Below are 17,793 nucleotides of genomic sequence, written 5' to 3'. Positions count from 1 at the left end.
TCAACCATTCAGTATTCCTCAATTGAGAATTCTCTGTTTAGCTCTGTTCCCCATTTTTAATAGAATTATTCAGTTCTCTGGAGTCTAAATTCTTGAGTTCTTTGTATATATTGGATATTAGCCCTCTATTGGATGTAGGATTGCTAAAGATCTTTTCCCAATCTGTTGGTTGTTGTTTTGTCCTATTGACAGTGTCCTTTGCTTTACAGAAGCTTTGCAATTTTATGAGGTCCCATTTGTCAATTCTTGGTCTTAGAGCATAAGCCATTGGTGTTCTGTTTAGGAAATTTTCCTTTGTGCCCATGTGTTTGAGGTTCTTCCCTACTTTCTCTTGGGTTTTACAAATGGCCATATAAGTTATGATTTTTTTCCAGATTTAATTAGCCAACTCTTTGCAGTTTTTCACACCTTAAGTAATAAGCTAGTATTTTATAAGGAAGTAAATATATTGAGATAATTAAGGTCATCCCTGTTAGTGATTATAATCTTGAGGATTATATAATCCTTTGTATTAATTGAATATATTTTCTCTGGCATATGTGTGGGCCATTGAAATAGAAACTACATAGGAATTTTTTTTAAACACCAAATAGTAATATCCAGTGCACTCTTGTAAATCTGGAACATGATAAGCAGAGGCAGTTGGATTTCCATAAAATTAAGATCCACCTGGGCTATAATAGCAAGTATCAGGTCACCTTGGGCTAGTATGTTCCAAGACAGCCAACACTATAAAATAATACTGTATCATCATCATCATCATTATTATCATTACAAAGAAATATTATGATCCTCTCCATTACTCACTTGTCAAAAATCTTTCTCTTCTTAGGTAACATCAAATACCAGGAATTTCATGGGACTATTGGCTACTATATTCCAAGCAAGGAAATCTGCTGGGGAAAGGTGGTTGTGAAATTCATGACAATCTAATGTGCTACTAGAGGACAAATAGAAAACATTGGGACTTATGCATATAGAATAATAATCTAATTAGAAGAGAATTAGAAATTTTGTTACTTTCCCAAGGCCTCCTGAATGTAATTGAGTTTTCTGACCCCTAAGTTCTATTATTATGTAATGTTCAACAAGAGAATAGTGATGATTAGGTAAGCATAGCTGGGCAAGCCTGTAGTCCCTGGACTCTAGAGACTGGGACAGGATAATCTCCAGTTTGAGTCCAGCCTAGGCTACATGTAGAATTTCTATCCTAAAAGTATGTGTATACAGAATGATGTGGCAGGCAATATAGCTGTTTCCTATCTGTTTTTCAATCATTTTCTCTTGTGCTTTGTGGGTTCTTTTATCTTTTTGTCCTGGTTGGAGAAGATCAAGTGAGGGAAGGGTCACCTAGAGATACTCTGTGATAACTTTGCCTTTGTTTGTTTGTTTGTTTGTTTTTAAGGTATTTGAAATTTTGGAGAAAGCTAAAGTGCTGTTCAAGTTAGAAGACTATTCTGTCAAACAAGTAACCCTGGAACAAATATTTCTGACCTTCGCTAATACTGATGAAATGAGAACTTATCAGGAAATAAAGCTGCAGTAAGCTTGAGATTCAACCAGTGACCCCCCTTTCTCCGACTGATGCCTGCACCAAATACATAGAAGTCTTGTGATATACATCTACAAATAAAAATCCTGAGGGAGATAGTTTGCAGTCTTTGAAAGTTAAAGTAAATAACTGATTTTATGAACTATGAAGATTCATTTTGCTCTACTTTTAAATTTAAAAGTATATTAGTCAGGGTTCTCTAGAGTCACAAAACGTATGGGTAGTCTCTATATAGTTAGGTAATTTGTCAATGACTTACAGTCTGTAGTCCAACTCCCCAACAATGGTCAACAGCAGCTGTGGATGGAAGTCCAAGGATCTAGCAGTTGCTCAGTCTCATGAGGCAAGCAGGCAAAGAGTGAGTCTTCCTTCTTCTAATGTCCCTTGAGCTCTCTTTCTTGCTTGTCCTTTTCCACTCTTGTTTGTTTCCTTTGCTCCTGTGGACACCTTCTGCTGTCATTTTATACACACACACACACACACACACACACACACACATGGTTTTATTTGACCATATAAAGCCTAGAACCTCAAAATGAGAGACTATATTTGTCTGATACTGGTTTAATTTGCTTAATGTGATTGTGTGTGTGTGTGTATGTGTGTGTGTGTGTTTGTGTTTTAATTTTCTTGCAAATAATTTAACCTCATTTTTCTTGGTGGCTGAGAAACATTCCCTTGGATATATATTACTACATTTTCCTGGTCTCCATTTCTGTTTTTGGACACCTTCATTGATTTGGTTACTTGGCAGTTGTCAAAAATGATGCAATAAACACTGGTGTGTAACTAAAAAGTAATAATAATACATGTTATAGAGGCTAGAGTGATGGTCTAGTGATTAAGACCACTTGCTGTACAATCATGAGGAACAGAGTTATAGTCTCAAAGCATACATAACAAAGTGGGTATCCCATAAGTACCTGTAACCCTACATCCAAGAAGAGTAGAGACAAGATCATCATTGGGGCTTGCGGACTTTCAGCCTTGCCAAGAAAATGTAAGCCCCAAGTTCAGGGAGAGGCTATGCCTCAAAAGAATAAGCAGAAAGTACACACATACACATATATACACTCACACAGGCACATACACAAACACAACTTGTTAAAGTTAGCTTTTCAGTCAAAACCACAGGAGTTCACTATAGCTATAACAAGGGAATATCATGAGTTATTATGTCATTTCATTAATATTTAATTCTTGCAAATAAGCACATGTAGCCAAATAATTCTCATGCTATGGGAGAGGAACTCTTGAGTTTCTGGCCATCTTTCTGGAATGAAATATTAGTATTATACTTGGAATGTAGGCCATTGTTCTAAAATCATCCAAAAATAGTCTGCAACAAAAAGTCATAATTTAGCAGGGGCCTAGCTCCAGACTTTTAATGAATGAATCAATTTTGTTTTGAGCTATCTTTGACTGGTAAATCACTCTTGCCTCTCTCATCTAACACACTGTCATGATGCCATCTCTGCACTCACTGGCCTCAGGACCCATTACTCTGACTCTAAGTAGTGATTCCCTCCACCTGCTCTCATCTGCTCCTGCCACCTATAGTTGTAACTCCAGACCAAGGCTCATATACTGACTGTGCCTGGCCTAGGTCCAAACAAACAGAGCATGTAGCAGTTTATCTGACCCTAGTTCCAGTCACACAGGCCTGCACAGACCAGAATTTCACATCAGACCTATAATCAAAAGGAAAAAGTCCATGTACTCAGGTCTCATCACAAAAACAGCAATCAAATATGAATGACACAGAATTAAAATGTTATCAAGGAATTAAATAAATGTAAAGAAGAAACAAGGTATTACCTCATTAAACTTCAAGAATATAACAATAGATAACTGAGTGATGTCCAAGAAGCTACAGATATACTCATATACAAATATATACTGGGAAAATGACAAGATTTGGAGTCAGAATTCAAAGAAGAGATAGAAATATTGATGCGACCTCAAGCTCTAATGAAGACAGAATTGAAAAGTCAATAACCCAACTAGAAAACTCAAGGGAAACTCTCAAGAGTAAATGGCTACACTGACTCATCAGAACTCAAAGACAGAGGAATTAAACCACACAAGCAAATAATATTTAAAAAAAAAAAAAAAGCACAGAAAAGGAACGAACATGCAGAGACTAGGGGACACTATGTAAGAACGAAATCTTCTAATTATAGACATAAATGAGGGAGAGTAATTCCAGGTAAATGACAAAGACTAGATCTTTGACATAATCATAAAAATAATCTTCCCCAAACTAAGGAACAACATAAACATATGCAAGGATCACACAGACCACATATACAAGAAGAAAAGATCTCTCTCTCTCTCTCTCTCTCTCTCTCTCTCTCTCTCTCTCTCTCTCTTTCTCTCTCTCTCTCTCTCACTGACACACACGCACACGCACACGCACACACACACACACACACTCCTCAGGGGATATCATAGTTTAAACAGAATATACAGAACAAAGTATTGAAAGCTACAAGAAAAAATACATCATATATAAAGGAAATTCTATAATGAAAACAGCTGATTTCTCAGTGGAAATTTTGAAGCCAGAGGAGCTTGGAGAAATCCACTTCAAGTGCTAAAAAACATAACTAACAAGCCAGACTACTGTAATCAATAAAACTATCTCCCATATTTGAAGGAGAAAGAAAAGCCTTCTATGAACCAAGCAGGCTAAAAGAATTACTATCCAGGAGACCAGCCCTACACAGAACATGGAGTGCAGTATTTCAGGCTGAAGAAAGGAAGAGGCACAGCTAAGAATGTACAAAGACAAATGGAGCTCTAATTACAGAAACACGAAGAACAACTAAAAACATACACAGCAAATAGAAGAGGGAAAATGCAGTCAACACATACCTTTGAAACAAATTTCAGTATTCATGTCATTAGTTCTTCAGTTAAAAGACACAGGCTTGGTGACGCCATCTTTGCTCCCTGACAAAGCAGACAGGCAGCACCAGGTACTGAGATATCTGAGTTTAAGATCTCTGAGGGCAGAAACCACGGGAGGGGGGTTCTGCCTGAGCCCAGGACCTAAGCATATCGGTTCATCTGTGTGCCAGCCATTCATGGGTCCTTTGCCTTACTTGGTGATCAGCACTTGGAGTGTCTCCCCGCCACCATCTTCGCTCCCTGACCGAGCAGACAGCAGCACCAGGTTCACTGAGAAAACCTTCACTGAGTATAACATTGCTTGGGGCAAGACACAGCAGGGCTCCAATGGCACACAAGAGGAGGGCAGCACATCAGCAAGCTGTGCCAGTGGAAACCCAGTCATCCAGTGGTGCCAAAATAGCCTTACAGGCTCACAGGAGGTTGAAGCACCAGCCAGTGACAACAAGACCAAGACCAGTGAGAACCAGAGGGCAAAAGGCAAATGTAGGAATGTTACTAACAGAAATAAAGGCAATGTGGCAGCATCTGAACCCAATTCTCCAACAACAGCAAGTCCTGGATACCCAACACACCAGAAAAACAAGATTTGGATTTAAAATCGCTGGTCATGATGATGTTAGAGGAACACAAAAAGGACATAAGTAAATCCCTTAAAGAAATACAGGGGAACATGAATAAGTTAGAAGCCCTTACAATGAAAACACAAAAATCACATAAAGAAATTCAGGAGAATATGAGTCAACAGATAGAAGCCAATAAAGAGGAAATGCAAAAATCACTTAAGGAAATACAGGAGAAATTGGATCAACAGGCAAAAGTCATGAAAGAGAAAACACAAAAATCTCTTAAAGAATTACAGGAAAACACAAACAAGCAAGTGAAGGAACTGAGAAAAACCATCCAGGATCTAAAAACAGAAGTAGAAACAACTAAGAAATCGCAAAGGGAGACAACTTTGGAAATAGAAAACCTTGGGAAGAAATCAAGGGCCATAGATGCAAATATCAACAACAGAATACAAGAGATAGAAAAAAGAATCTTGGATGCTGAAGATACTATAGAAACCATGGACTCAATAGTCAAAGATGATGCAAAATGCAAAAAGCTTGTAACCCAAAACATCCAGGAAACCCAGGACACAATGAGGAGGCCAAACCTAAGGATTATAGGCATAGATGAGAGTGAAGATTTAAAACTTAAAGGGCCAGCAAATATCTTCAACAAAATTAAGGAAGAAAACTTCCCTAACCTAAAGAGAGAGATGCCCATGAATATAAAAGAAGTCTGCAGAACTCCAAACAGACTGGACCAGAACAGAAATATCTCCTGTCACATAATAATCAAAACCCCAAATGTACTAAACAAAGAATATTAAAGGCAGTAAGAGAAAAAGGCCAAGTAACATATAAAGGAAGACCTATCAGAATCACAGCAGACTTCTCACCAGAGACTATGAAAGCCAGAAGATCCTGGGCAGATCTCATGCAGACCCTAAGAGAACACAAATGCCAACCAAAACTACTATACCCAGCAAAACTTTCAATCACCATAGATGGAGAAACCAAGATATTCCATGACAAAACCAAGTTTACCCAATATATTTGCACAAACCCAGCCCTACAGAGGATAATAGGAAAACAATAAAAGGAGGAAAACTTCACCCTGGAAAAATTAAGATAGTAACCTTCTTTCATCAAACCCAAAACAAGATAACCAATCAAATATAAAAATAACATCAAAATGACAGGAAGTAATAATCACTATTCCTTAATATCTCTTAACATCATGGACTCAATTCCCCAATAAAAAGACATAGACTAACAGACTGGATAAGGAAACAGGACCCTACATTTTGCTGCATATATGAAGCCGAAGGATTAATATAGTTAAAATGACCATCTTGCCAAAAGCAATCTACAGATTCAACACAATCCCCATCAAAATCCCAACTCAGTTCTTCATAGAGCTAGAAAGAGCAATTCTCAAATTCATCTGAAATAACAAAAAACCCAGGATAGCTAAAACTATTCTCAACAGTAAAAGAACTTCTGAGGGAATCAGTATCCCAGACCTCAAGCAATACTACAGAGCAATAGCGTTAAAAACTGCATGGTATTGGTACAGTGACAGGCAAGTAGACCAATGGAATAGAATTGAAGACCCAGAAATGAACCCACACACCTATGGTCACTTGATCTTTGACAAAGGAGCTGAAAACATCCAGTGGAAAAAAGATAGCCTTTTCAACAAATGGTACTGATTCAACTGGAGGTCAGCATGCAGAAGAATGCGAATTGATCCATTCTCATCTCCTTGTACTAAGCTCAACTCCAAGTGGATCAAGGACCTCCACATAAAACCTGACACACTGAAATTGATAAAAAAGAAACTGGGGAAGACCCTTGAGGACATGGGCACAGGGGAAAAGTTCCTGAACAGAACACCAATAGCTTACGCTCTAAGATCAAGAATTGACAAATGAGACCCCATAAAACTACAAAGTTTCTGTAAGGCAAAGGACACTGTCAAAAGGACAAAATGGCAACCAACAAATTGGGAAAAGATCTTCACCAACCCTACATCCGACAGAGGGCTAATATCCAATATATACAAAGAACTCAAGAAGTTAGACCCCAGAGAACCAAATAACCCTATTTAAAAAATGGGGCACAGAGCTAAACAATGAATTTTCACCTGAAGTACTTCAGATGGCCGAGAAGCACCTTAAGAAATGTTCAACATCATTAATCATTAGGGAAATGCAAATCAAAACAACCCTGAGATTTCACCTCACACCAATCAGAATGGCTAAGGTTAAAAACTCAGGAGACAGCAGGTGTTGGTGAGGATGTGGAGAAAGAGGAACACTCCTCCACTGCTGGTGGGATTACAAGATGGTACAACCATGATGGAAATCAGTCTGGCGGTTCCTCAGAAAACTGGACATGACACTTCTGGAGAACCCTGTTACACCTCTCCTGGCCATATATCCAGAGGATTCCCCAGCGTGCAATAAGGACACATGCTCCACTATGTTCATAGCAGCCTTATTTATAATAGCCAGAAGCTGGAAAGAACCTAAATGTCCCTCAATGGAGGAATGGATAGAGAAAATATGGTATATTTACACAATGGAATACTATTCAGCAGTTAAAAACAATGAATTCATGAAATTCTTAGGAAAATGGTTGGAACTGGAAAATATCATCCTAAGTGAGGTAACCCAATCACAAAAGAATACACATGCAATGCTATCACTGATAAGTGGATATTAATTAGCCCAGAAGCTCTGAATTCTCCAGACACAATTAGCATATCAAATGATTCCCAAGAAGAAGGAAGGAGAGGGCCCCGGTTCTGAAAAGATTTGATCCAGCATTGTAGAGTACCAGGACAGAGAAATGGGAGAGGGTGATTGGGAAATGGGCAGAGGGAAGAGGGCTTATGAGACCGATGGGGTTGGGGGAACCGGGAAAGGGGAAAGCATTCAGAATGTAAACTAAGAATATAGAAAAGAAAAAAGAAAAAAGAAAAAGAAAGCTGAATATCATGTGATGATACAGTGAATTGAAGTGGGAGCCTCAGATATCATGACAAGGCATCTAACCCAAACCTGTACCTTTCTTCCTAGCCATAGGAGAGTTCTTTACATCTGCCAGGGCTGTGTTTTTCTACCTTCTCTCTGAAGCCTGGCTTTGCTAACTCTAAAATAATAAAATGATTGTACTTGGGAGACAATCAAGAAATCATCAGTATAGTCAATCTAGATGCAAACTGGATTAGAAGCATGCCCTGTGCACATTGATGAGAAGTGCTGGAAAGACTGAAACCCTACTGCTGCTGTGTGCATACCCTAGTATGTCCTTCAGTTGCTGAGGGTAATTATTTTCTTGTTCAAGCCATTGTGTTTTTTTAAAAAAAAAATCTGCTCATGTGTGTTTCTATAACTTTTAAATGTAGAAAAGAAACAAAACACTAATGTTAAAATATATCTATTGATTCCACCACTGGTCATTTGTTCTACTTTAACCACAGCTGCATTTTCCTCTAAATATTCAACTAAAAACACAAGTGTCTGTGAACAAATTACAGAGTTACAGTATGCCATATGATGATTTTAAAAATGGTTTTAAAAATAAAATTTTCTTTTAATTCTACCTACCACATTAGAGTATAAACATTAACATAATTTTAATGTTTCTGAAATGAAACTAAACTATTAACAGTAATTTTTTCAAGGTTCTGAACTTCAAACAATTGAGTTTCATTATTTAAAAACAAGCTTTGTCACTCATGTTGTCCTGTTTCCTGCTCTGCCCTTAGACCTTGAATGGCTCTGGACTTATCACTCCTTCCTCTTCCTTCACTTATGAATCACAACCTATATAATTTTGAGTTCAAAATAATTTTTAAAATTACATAATACCTTAAAAGTAATTTTTTCCAAAATAAGTACACTCATAATTAAAAAAAAAAGACACAGGCTTGCACAGTGTAGAGGAATACCAGGACAGGGAAGCGGGAGTGGGTTGATTGGTGAACAGGCAGAGGGGATGGGTTAGGTGATTTTCTGGGAGTGGGGGACCAGGAAAGGGGACAACATTTGAAATGTAAATAAAGAATATATCTAATAAAAAATTACTGGAAAAAAAAGAAATAAGGCAAGAAACTGGACCTCAAAAAAAAAAAAAAAAAAAAAAAGACACAGGCTTGCTGACCTGATTTTTAAAAAAAAAAAAAAATCTAGCCACAGTGCTCCATACCCAAATACCACTGGGAGAGAGTGGGTCTCCCAGGAATGCTGACAAGCCTGTGAGCACAGGTAAGACCATCACTTCTATTCAGAGGGACCCAACTGGAGACCTCAGGACACAGAAACTGAGGAGCAGCCTGGGACAGGATCCTTCTGGTTTCCATCTGCAACCAAAACTGATTCTGTGCCACAGCACTCCATAGCCAAATACCATTGAGAGAGATCTGGTCTCCAGGAGTGCTGGGACACCTGTGAGCACAGGTAAGACCACCACTTCTGCTCAAATTCCTGGCCCAAGAGGAACCCTCCGAGAGTCATCAGGACACAGGAACCAAGGAAGAACCAGGGACAGAGAAGACCAAACCTAAGGATTATAGGTATAGAAGAGAGTGAAGATTAACAACTTGAAGAGCCAGTAAATATCTTCAACAAAATTAGAGATGAAAACTTCCCTAACCTAAAGAAAGAGGTGCCCATGAACATACAGGAAGCCTACAGATTTGACCAGAAAAGAAATTCCTCCCATCACATAATAATTAAAACACCAAATGTACTAAACAAAGAAAGAATACTAAAAGCAGTAAGGGAAAAAGTTCAAGTAACATATAAAGGTAGACCTATCAGAATTACACCAGACTTCTCACCAGAGACTATGAAAGCTAGAAGATCCTGGACAGATGTCATACAGACCCTAAAAGAACACAAATGCTAGCCCAGGCTCCTATACCCAGCAAAACTCTCAATTATCATAGATGGAGAAATCAAGATATTCCATGACAAAAACAAATTTATACAATATCTTTTCACAAAATAGAAATAGAAACAAAAATAACTATACAAAGAATCAACCAAACCAGGAGCTGGTTCTTTGAGAAAATCAACAAGATAGGCAAACCTTTAGCCAGACTAACCAGAGGGCACAGAGACAGTATCCAAATTAACAAAATCAGAAATGAAAAGGGAGACATAACAGAAACCAAGGAAATCCAAAAAATGATCAGATCCTACTACAAAAGCCTATATTCAGCAAAGCTGCAAATTTTGGATTTTCTAGACAGATACAAAATACCAAAGTTAAATCAGGACCAGATAAACCATCTAAACAGTCTTATAACCCCTAAAGAAATAGAAGCAGTCATTAAAAGTCTCCCAACCAAAAAACCAGTATCAGATGGGTTTCATACAGAATTCTATCAGACCTTCAAAGAAGACATAGTACCAATATTCTTCAAATTATTCCACAAAATAGAAACAGAAGGAATACTACCCAATTGATTCTATGAAGCCACAGTTACACTGTGTATTCTTTCTTGAAGACAGAACGATTTCTGTCTAATCAGGAACTTGTCACAATTTCCTTTCATAGAGGACTTCATAAGAGATTTTTTTCTACTTTTATCATGTTTAAAGTTCTAAATAGATTTTCAGAACTGAAAAAAAGGAATATATACTGAACATGTTGTGTGCAACATAATATTAATCAGGCACAAAAGGAAATGGAATCATATTTGCACGAAAATAAAATGGAATAACATCATGTTAAGTCAAATAAAACCGACAAAGAAAAAAAAAGAAAGAAAGAAAGAAAGAAAGAAAGAAAGAAAGAAAGAAAGAAAGAAAGAAAGAAAGAAAGAAAGAAAGAAAAGAGTGTTCAGGGTAAACCTCTATACTCTATATCAAATGTGCTGGAATATAGAAATGAAATCTTTATACAGGCACCTGCTCAACATTTACATTTTCAATGAGCTTGGTAGATGTTACTGTCAACAATGGGATCTTGCTATCAATTTGTGGAAAACAACCTATAGTCTCAGAAACAGCCTGGATTGTGTGGGAATTCTTGTTTGGCCTCTTTGGCTAACAACTTGATTATTTATAACCTAAACCTGTTGCTAGAAACCTCGGTGACCAGAGGCAGGCAGTAGGGGCTCTGTCTCCCTCAATATTCAGCAATTTCTTTTAGATTTCCTTCATATATCTAGATATCTTACAAAGTTTCTCCTGGATTATGTGCCCATACTAGTCTTTCAACGTCTCTCAATTTAAACCATCTTTCCCTGTATTCCCGCTCACAGCCCCTCATCCCTCTCCACTTTATTCTTCCATTCCAGTCCCCCATCAATTCATAACTATCAACTTTGTCCCCCTTTCCTAATGAGACCTATCTGTTCTCTCCAGTTCCTTACTTTATACCTACCCTCTGTAGTTCCATGGATTATCATTGTAGTTCCTGATTATCATTGATTTCCCAGCTAACATTTACATATAATCAAATATATACCATATTTGTCTTTCTGAGTCAGAGTTACCTCAATCAGGATGATTTTTTTTCCATTTACTTGCCTGAAATTTTCATTTTTAACAGCTAAGTAATATTCCATTGTGTAAATGTGTAAAAAAAAAAAAAAAGAAAGAAAAAAGAAACAAGCAAAAAAAAATCTATCCTTCTGTTGTATACAAGAAACTCATCTTTAAAAATAAGCACCACCTGCTGGCCCCATGGTCAAGGACCCCTGGGAGGAAGCAGGTGGTCTCTCCAGCTGACAGAACCATTTTGGTACTGATGTCCAAGTTGCAGTTGCCTGGCTGCCTCCTAACTGGTCATGTTAAAAATCAATATTGGGCCGGGCAGTGGTGGCGCACGCCTGTAATCCCAGCACTCCGGGAGGCAGAGGCAGGCGGATTTCTGAGTTCGAGGCCAGCCTGGTCTACTAAGTGAGTTCCAGGACAGCCAGGGCTATACAGAGAAACCCTGTCTCGAAAAAACCAAAAAAAAAAAAAAAAAAAAAAAAAAAATCAATATTGGATGGGTGAAGGGGAGTGAACACAGCGGTCTGCACAGAGTGCTGGGGGTGATTTTAAATATGCCAGTCCCAGAGTGACAGTGTCAGTCTGGCACTCTCAGGCCATGAGGTAGGTCCTATCTCAGGAATGTGATATGTCTCTGCCACCAATACATGTTTTCTGCAACTTCATGAACTCAGAGTGCAGAGAGTGAGCCCCATGATTGTATGCGACACTTGTTGGGATGCCCCGTCACCTTGAAAACGATCTATGTTTTATTGTGGGTTATCTCTAAGTTTACCTTTCATGTATTCAAAATGCTTTTTTCTAAACAGTTAAATAATATTAGTAATCACCTTAAAGTAAAAGGATGGAAAGGGCGCTCTAAGTGGGACCAGGGAGGAAGCAAGTGTTGCAATTCTAATATCTGACAAAATAGATATTTAAACTATTAGAAATTAAAACTTATTAGAAAGATAGACTCTTCATTCTAAACAAAGGCACAATTAATGAAGAAGACATTACAAACCTAAACATATATGCACCAAACTCTGGAACACATAATTTCAAGGGAAAAAATACCAGTGGAATTAAAGACAGGGGTTAATTTAAACCCATTAATAGTAGGTGAATTCAATATCTTGCCTTCTCCAATAGACAGGGTACCTGAACAAAAACAGAAAATTGTCAGAATTAAGTGGTATTATCCCAAACATGAAACAATATACATTCTATTCAGTAACTATGGAAATTTCTCTAATATAGAATACAGCCTAGAACACAAATTCAAAAAAAGGTGAAATTACTGTTTCCTATCTAACAATCTTGCAATAAAAGTTAAAATTGAAACCAAACAAATCTCTAGTAAATACACAAACTCATAGAGATTAAATAACTTATTACTGAATGATGACTGAGTCAAAGAATCTTTTCTTTTAAATTCCTGAAATAGGATGAAGATGAAAAACAGAAACCTGTAGGACATGTTAAAAGCACTCCTGTAAGGGAAACTTACAGCCCTAAATTCCTACATTTCAGGATCTGGGAGGAGGGAAGAGGTAGGTGGGATCAGGATATAAGATAAATAAATAGATAAATAAATAAATAGAAAGGAAAAAGGAAGGAAAGAAGAAAGAAAAAGAAAAAAGAAAGGAAAGGAAGGAAGGAAGAAAGAAGGAAGGAGAGAAAGAAGAAAGAGAGAAAGAAAGAAAGAAAGAAAGAAAGAAAGAAAGAAAGAAAGAAAGAAAGAAAGAAAGAAAGAGAGAAAGAGAGAAAGAGAGAGAAAGAAAGAAAGAAAGAGAGAGAGAAAGGAAGGAAGGAAGGAAGGAAGGAAGGAAGGAAGGAAGGAAGGAAGGAAGGAAGGAAGAAAGAAAGAAAGAAAAAGAAAGAAAGAAAGAACTACTTGGGAAAAAATATGAAAACAAACTCAAATCCAGAAGAAACTTAATCAATGAATCTAGGAGCTGATTCTTTGAGAAGGTAAACAAGTCTTATGCCCTTGACTTTACTAATCAAAAATCAGAAAGAAATGACCCAAGTTAACATAATCAAAAATTATGGAAAAAAACGTGAAATAAATTGATAATATTTTAAGGGAATTATTTTTTATTTTATTTTTATTTTTAAAAAAAAACTTTGACATTTAAATAAGTTTTGATCGTGTTCTTCCTCTCTTCCACGCCTTTTCACACCCTCTCCTACTCCTACCCTACTAAATGTAAGTTCTTTCTCAAAATAGAAGAAAAAAACCCAAAACCTAGAACACAAAATAAAACACCCAAAAAGAAAACAAACAAACAAAAAAAGACCTGCTGATCCAGTACCATACAGGTTAGATTCCCTTCCCGAAGCCATCTTCCCTGCCTGCTGAATCCTCTGGGACACCCTTAGCACCCTGAGCAGCCTGCTATCTCTGATAGACCCCCATTCTCCTGCTGCCTCTCAGCACATCTTCATCAGACCTGCTGATCCAGAAACATACAGCCCAAGGATACCCATCAAAGGCCTGCCACAACAGGATCATCAAGGTTAGGGCCCCCTCTCAATACCAGCTACAACAGGAACATCCAGGGACTAAAGCCATCCAGAAAGCTAAAGGCCCTCAAAAGAACACAATCAACAAAAACTAGGTTAATATTATACATTCAGAGCATAGCTATTCTACTACAGCAAACCCTGGATACCCCAACACAACCAAAATACAAGCAAGTGACCCTAAATCCAGTCTTATAAAGATGATAGAGGTCTTTTTATTTTCTTTTAATTTAAACTTTTTTTACAGTCCAGATTTTACAGGTGGACCTGGAGGGGGATAAAATCCACATCCCATACTTCTGTCCCCTGCCTCTCCACCAGGGTGTCCCCAACCCCCAACCCCCAACCCCCAACCCCCAACCCCTATCCACCAGATCTCCCCACACCCTGGGGTCTCCAGTATCTTGAGGGTTAGGTACATCTTCTCTGACTGAATCCAGACCCAGCAGTCCTCTGCTGTATATGTACCTCTTATCAGCTGGTGTATGCCGCCTGGTTGGTGGCTCAGTGTCTGAGAGATCTCGGGGTCGATAGTTGAGACTGCTGGTCTTATAGGGTCGCTCGCCCATCTCAGCTTCTAGCTTTTCCCTAATTCAACCACAGATATCAGCAGCGTCTGTCCATTGGTAGGGTGTAAATATCTGCATGTGACTCTTTCAGCTGCTTGTTGGGTCCCTCAGAGGACAACCACACTAGGCTTCTGTCTAAAAAAAGTACACCATAATAGCATCAGTAATAGTGTCAGACCTTGGAGCCTCCCCTTGAGATGGGTCCCAAGTTGGGCTAGTCACTGGACCACCTTTTCCTCAGGCTCTTCTATATTTTTGTCCCTGCAGTTCTTTCAGATAGGAACAATTGTGGGTCAAAGTTTTTGACTGTGGGATGGCAACCTCATTCCCTCATTTGATATCCTGTCCCTCCACTGGTGGTGGGCTCTATAAGTTTCCTCTCCCCACTGTAGGGCATTTCATCTAAGGTCCCTCCCTATGAGTCTTGCACCTCCCAGGTCTCTGGTACATTACAGAGGGTCCCCCCACCTCCTACCTCCTGAGGTTGCCTGTTTCCATTCTTTCTGCTGGCCCTCAGAACTTCAGTCTTGTTCCACCTATCCAATACCTGATCATGTTCCCCTCTTCCCTTCCCTGTCTCCTTTCTCACCTTCCTTCCTTTCCTGTCATCAATTTCTTCTCCCTGGGAGGGATTGAAGCATCCTCACTTGGGCCCTTCAGCTTGTTAACCTCTTTTAATTCTATGATTGTGCCCTGGGTATTCTGTATTTTTTGTTAATATCCATTTATTAGTGAGTACATGCCATATATATCCTTTTGGGTCTGAGTTACCTCAGTCAGGATATTTTCTAGTTCTATCCATTTGCCTGAAAAACTCATGATGTCCTCATTCTTAATAGCTGAATAGTATTCCATTGCAAAAATGAACCACATTTTCTGTATCCATTGTGGGACATCTGGGGTATTTCCAGCTTCTGGCTATTACAAATAAAGCCACTATGAACATAGTGGAGTACATGCCCCTGTGGTATGGTGGGGCATCTTTTGGGTATATTCCCAAGAGTAGTATAGCTGGGTCTTCAGGTAGATCTATTTCCAATTTTCTGAGGAACCACCAGATTGATTCCCAGAGTGATTGTACTAGTTTGCAATCCCACCAGCAATGGAGAAGTGTTCTTTTTTCAACATCTTCATCAATATATGCTGTCACCGAGGTTTTAATCTTAGTCATTCTGATTAGTGTAAGGTGGAATCTCAGGATTGTTTTGATTTGCATTTTGCTGATTACTAAGGACTTTGAACATTTCTTTAGGTGCTTCTCAGCCATTCCACATTCTTCTGTTGGGAATTCTCTATTTCTATAACCCTTTTTTTATTGGGTTGTTTGGTTTCTTGGTGGTTAGCTTCTTGAGTTCTTTATATATTTTAGATATTAGCCCTGTATTGGATGTAGGGTTAGTGAAGATTTTTTCCAATCTGTAGGTTGTAAATTTGTCCTATTGACAATGTTCTTTACCTTACAGAAACTTTCCAACTTCATGAGATCCTATTTATCAATTCCTGATCTTAGAGCCTGAGCCATTGGACTTCTATTTAGGCAGTTTTCCCTGTGCCAGTGAGTTTGAGGCTCACTCTAAGAATAATAGGAAGAATGTAAGAATAATAGGAATAGAAGGTGAAGAGTCCTAGCTACAAGGACAAGAAAATATTTTTGACAATATCATAAAAGAAAACTTTCTCAATCTAAAGAATGAAGTGCCTATAAACAGACAAGAAGTTTATAGAACACCAATTAGACTGGACCAGAAAAGAAAATCCTCCCAACATGTCAGCACATAGGGAGAAGTCCTAGCAGGATGGTATATAGTGGAAATGCCAGTGCTGGAAAGACGGAAACAGGCAAGCCTAGTCTAACTGTACAGCTCTGGGGCAGTACAGTCTAACAGACAGACAGTGAAAGACTGTCTTCTAAAAAGATAGATACATAGAAGACAGATAGATAGTTAGATAGATGATAGATACTAGATAGATAATAGATAATTAGATAGATAGATAGATAGATAGATAGATAGATAGATAGATAGATAGAGCAACGGGTGAAGTTGACCTCTGGCTTCTATGCACTCACATGCCCACACCTACACATGCACCTCTATATACACACACACACACACACACTAAAAAATAGTCAACCCTATATCAGATAGAGGGCTAATATCCAATATATACAAAGAACTCAAGAACTAGAAAATATCATCCAGATAACCAAACAACTCTATCAAAAAATGAGATACAGAGCTAGCTAAGTAGAGAATTCTTGACTGAGGAATCACTAATGGCCTAGAAGGACCTAAAGAAATGCTCAACATCCTTGGTCATCGGGGAAATGCAAATCAAAATGACCCTGAGATTCCACCTAACACCAGTCAAAATATCTAAGATCAAAAACTTAGGGGACAGCAGATGCTGGCAAGGATGTGGAGAAAGAGAAAAACTCCTCCATTGTTGGAGGGATTGCAAGATGATACAACCACTGTGGAAAACAGTCTGGTGGTTCCTCAGAAAATTGGACATAGTACTACCTGAGCACCAGCTATACCACTTCTGGGCACATACCCAAAAGATGTTCCAATATATAGCAAGGACACATGCTTCACTATGTTCATAACAGCCTTATAATAGCCAGAAACTGGAAACAACCCAGATGTCCCTCAACAGAGGAATGGATACAAAAAATGTGGTACATTTACACAATGGAGTACTACTCAGCTAATAAAAACATGAAATTCACAGGCAAATGGATAGAACTAGAAAATATCATCCTGAGTGAGGTAATCCAGTCACAAAAGAACACACATGGTATGCACTCACTGATAAGTGGATATTAGGCAAAAGTCTCAGAATACCCACACTACAACTCACAGACCAAATGCAGCTGAAGAAGAAAAACCAAAGTGTGGATGCTTCGGTCCTATTTAGAAGGGAGAACAAAATAATCACAGGAGGTAGAGGGAGGGAAAGGGGAAACAAAATCAGGTGTGGAAGGAGATGGGGGAGAAGTACAGAGAGTCAGGAAATTGAGCTGATGTGTGTAGCAGTGGGCGATGGAAAACTGGAATGTCCCAGATGCCAGGGAAGCAACAGGGACCCAACAGGGACGACATTAGCTGAAATACCCAATAAAGGGGAGAGAAAAACCAGTAGAGACAGTATCCAGTGGCTAGGCACAGTACCTGGTTGAGGGA

At 38.5% G+C, this 17,793-nt stretch overlaps 1 protein-coding gene across 2 annotated transcripts in view; it reads left to right on the top strand.

Annotated features, from left to right (window-relative positions):
• The window catches only part of LOC127679244 (phospholipid-transporting ATPase ABCA3-like), a 163,179-nt gene extending 161,633 nt beyond the window's left edge, over positions 1–1,546 (top strand). For both annotated transcript variants that reach the window (XM_052174947.1, XM_052174953.1), the window contains 2 exons: positions 833–906; positions 1,406–1,546. In XM_052174947.1, the coding sequence (XP_052030907.1) occupies positions 833–906; positions 1,406–1,546 (215 nt within the window). The remainder of the gene's footprint in view (positions 1–832; positions 907–1,405) is intronic.
• Positions 1,547–17,793: the final 16,247 nt, after the last annotated feature.

Source organism: Apodemus sylvaticus, chromosome 1 (genome assembly GCF_947179515.1).
Source record: "Apodemus sylvaticus chromosome 1, mApoSyl1.1, whole genome shotgun sequence".
Lineage (NCBI taxonomy): Eukaryota > Metazoa > Chordata > Mammalia > Rodentia > Muridae > Apodemus > Apodemus sylvaticus.
Note: the sequence above shows the minus strand (reverse complement) of the source record. Positions and strands in the feature narration are given on the sequence as shown.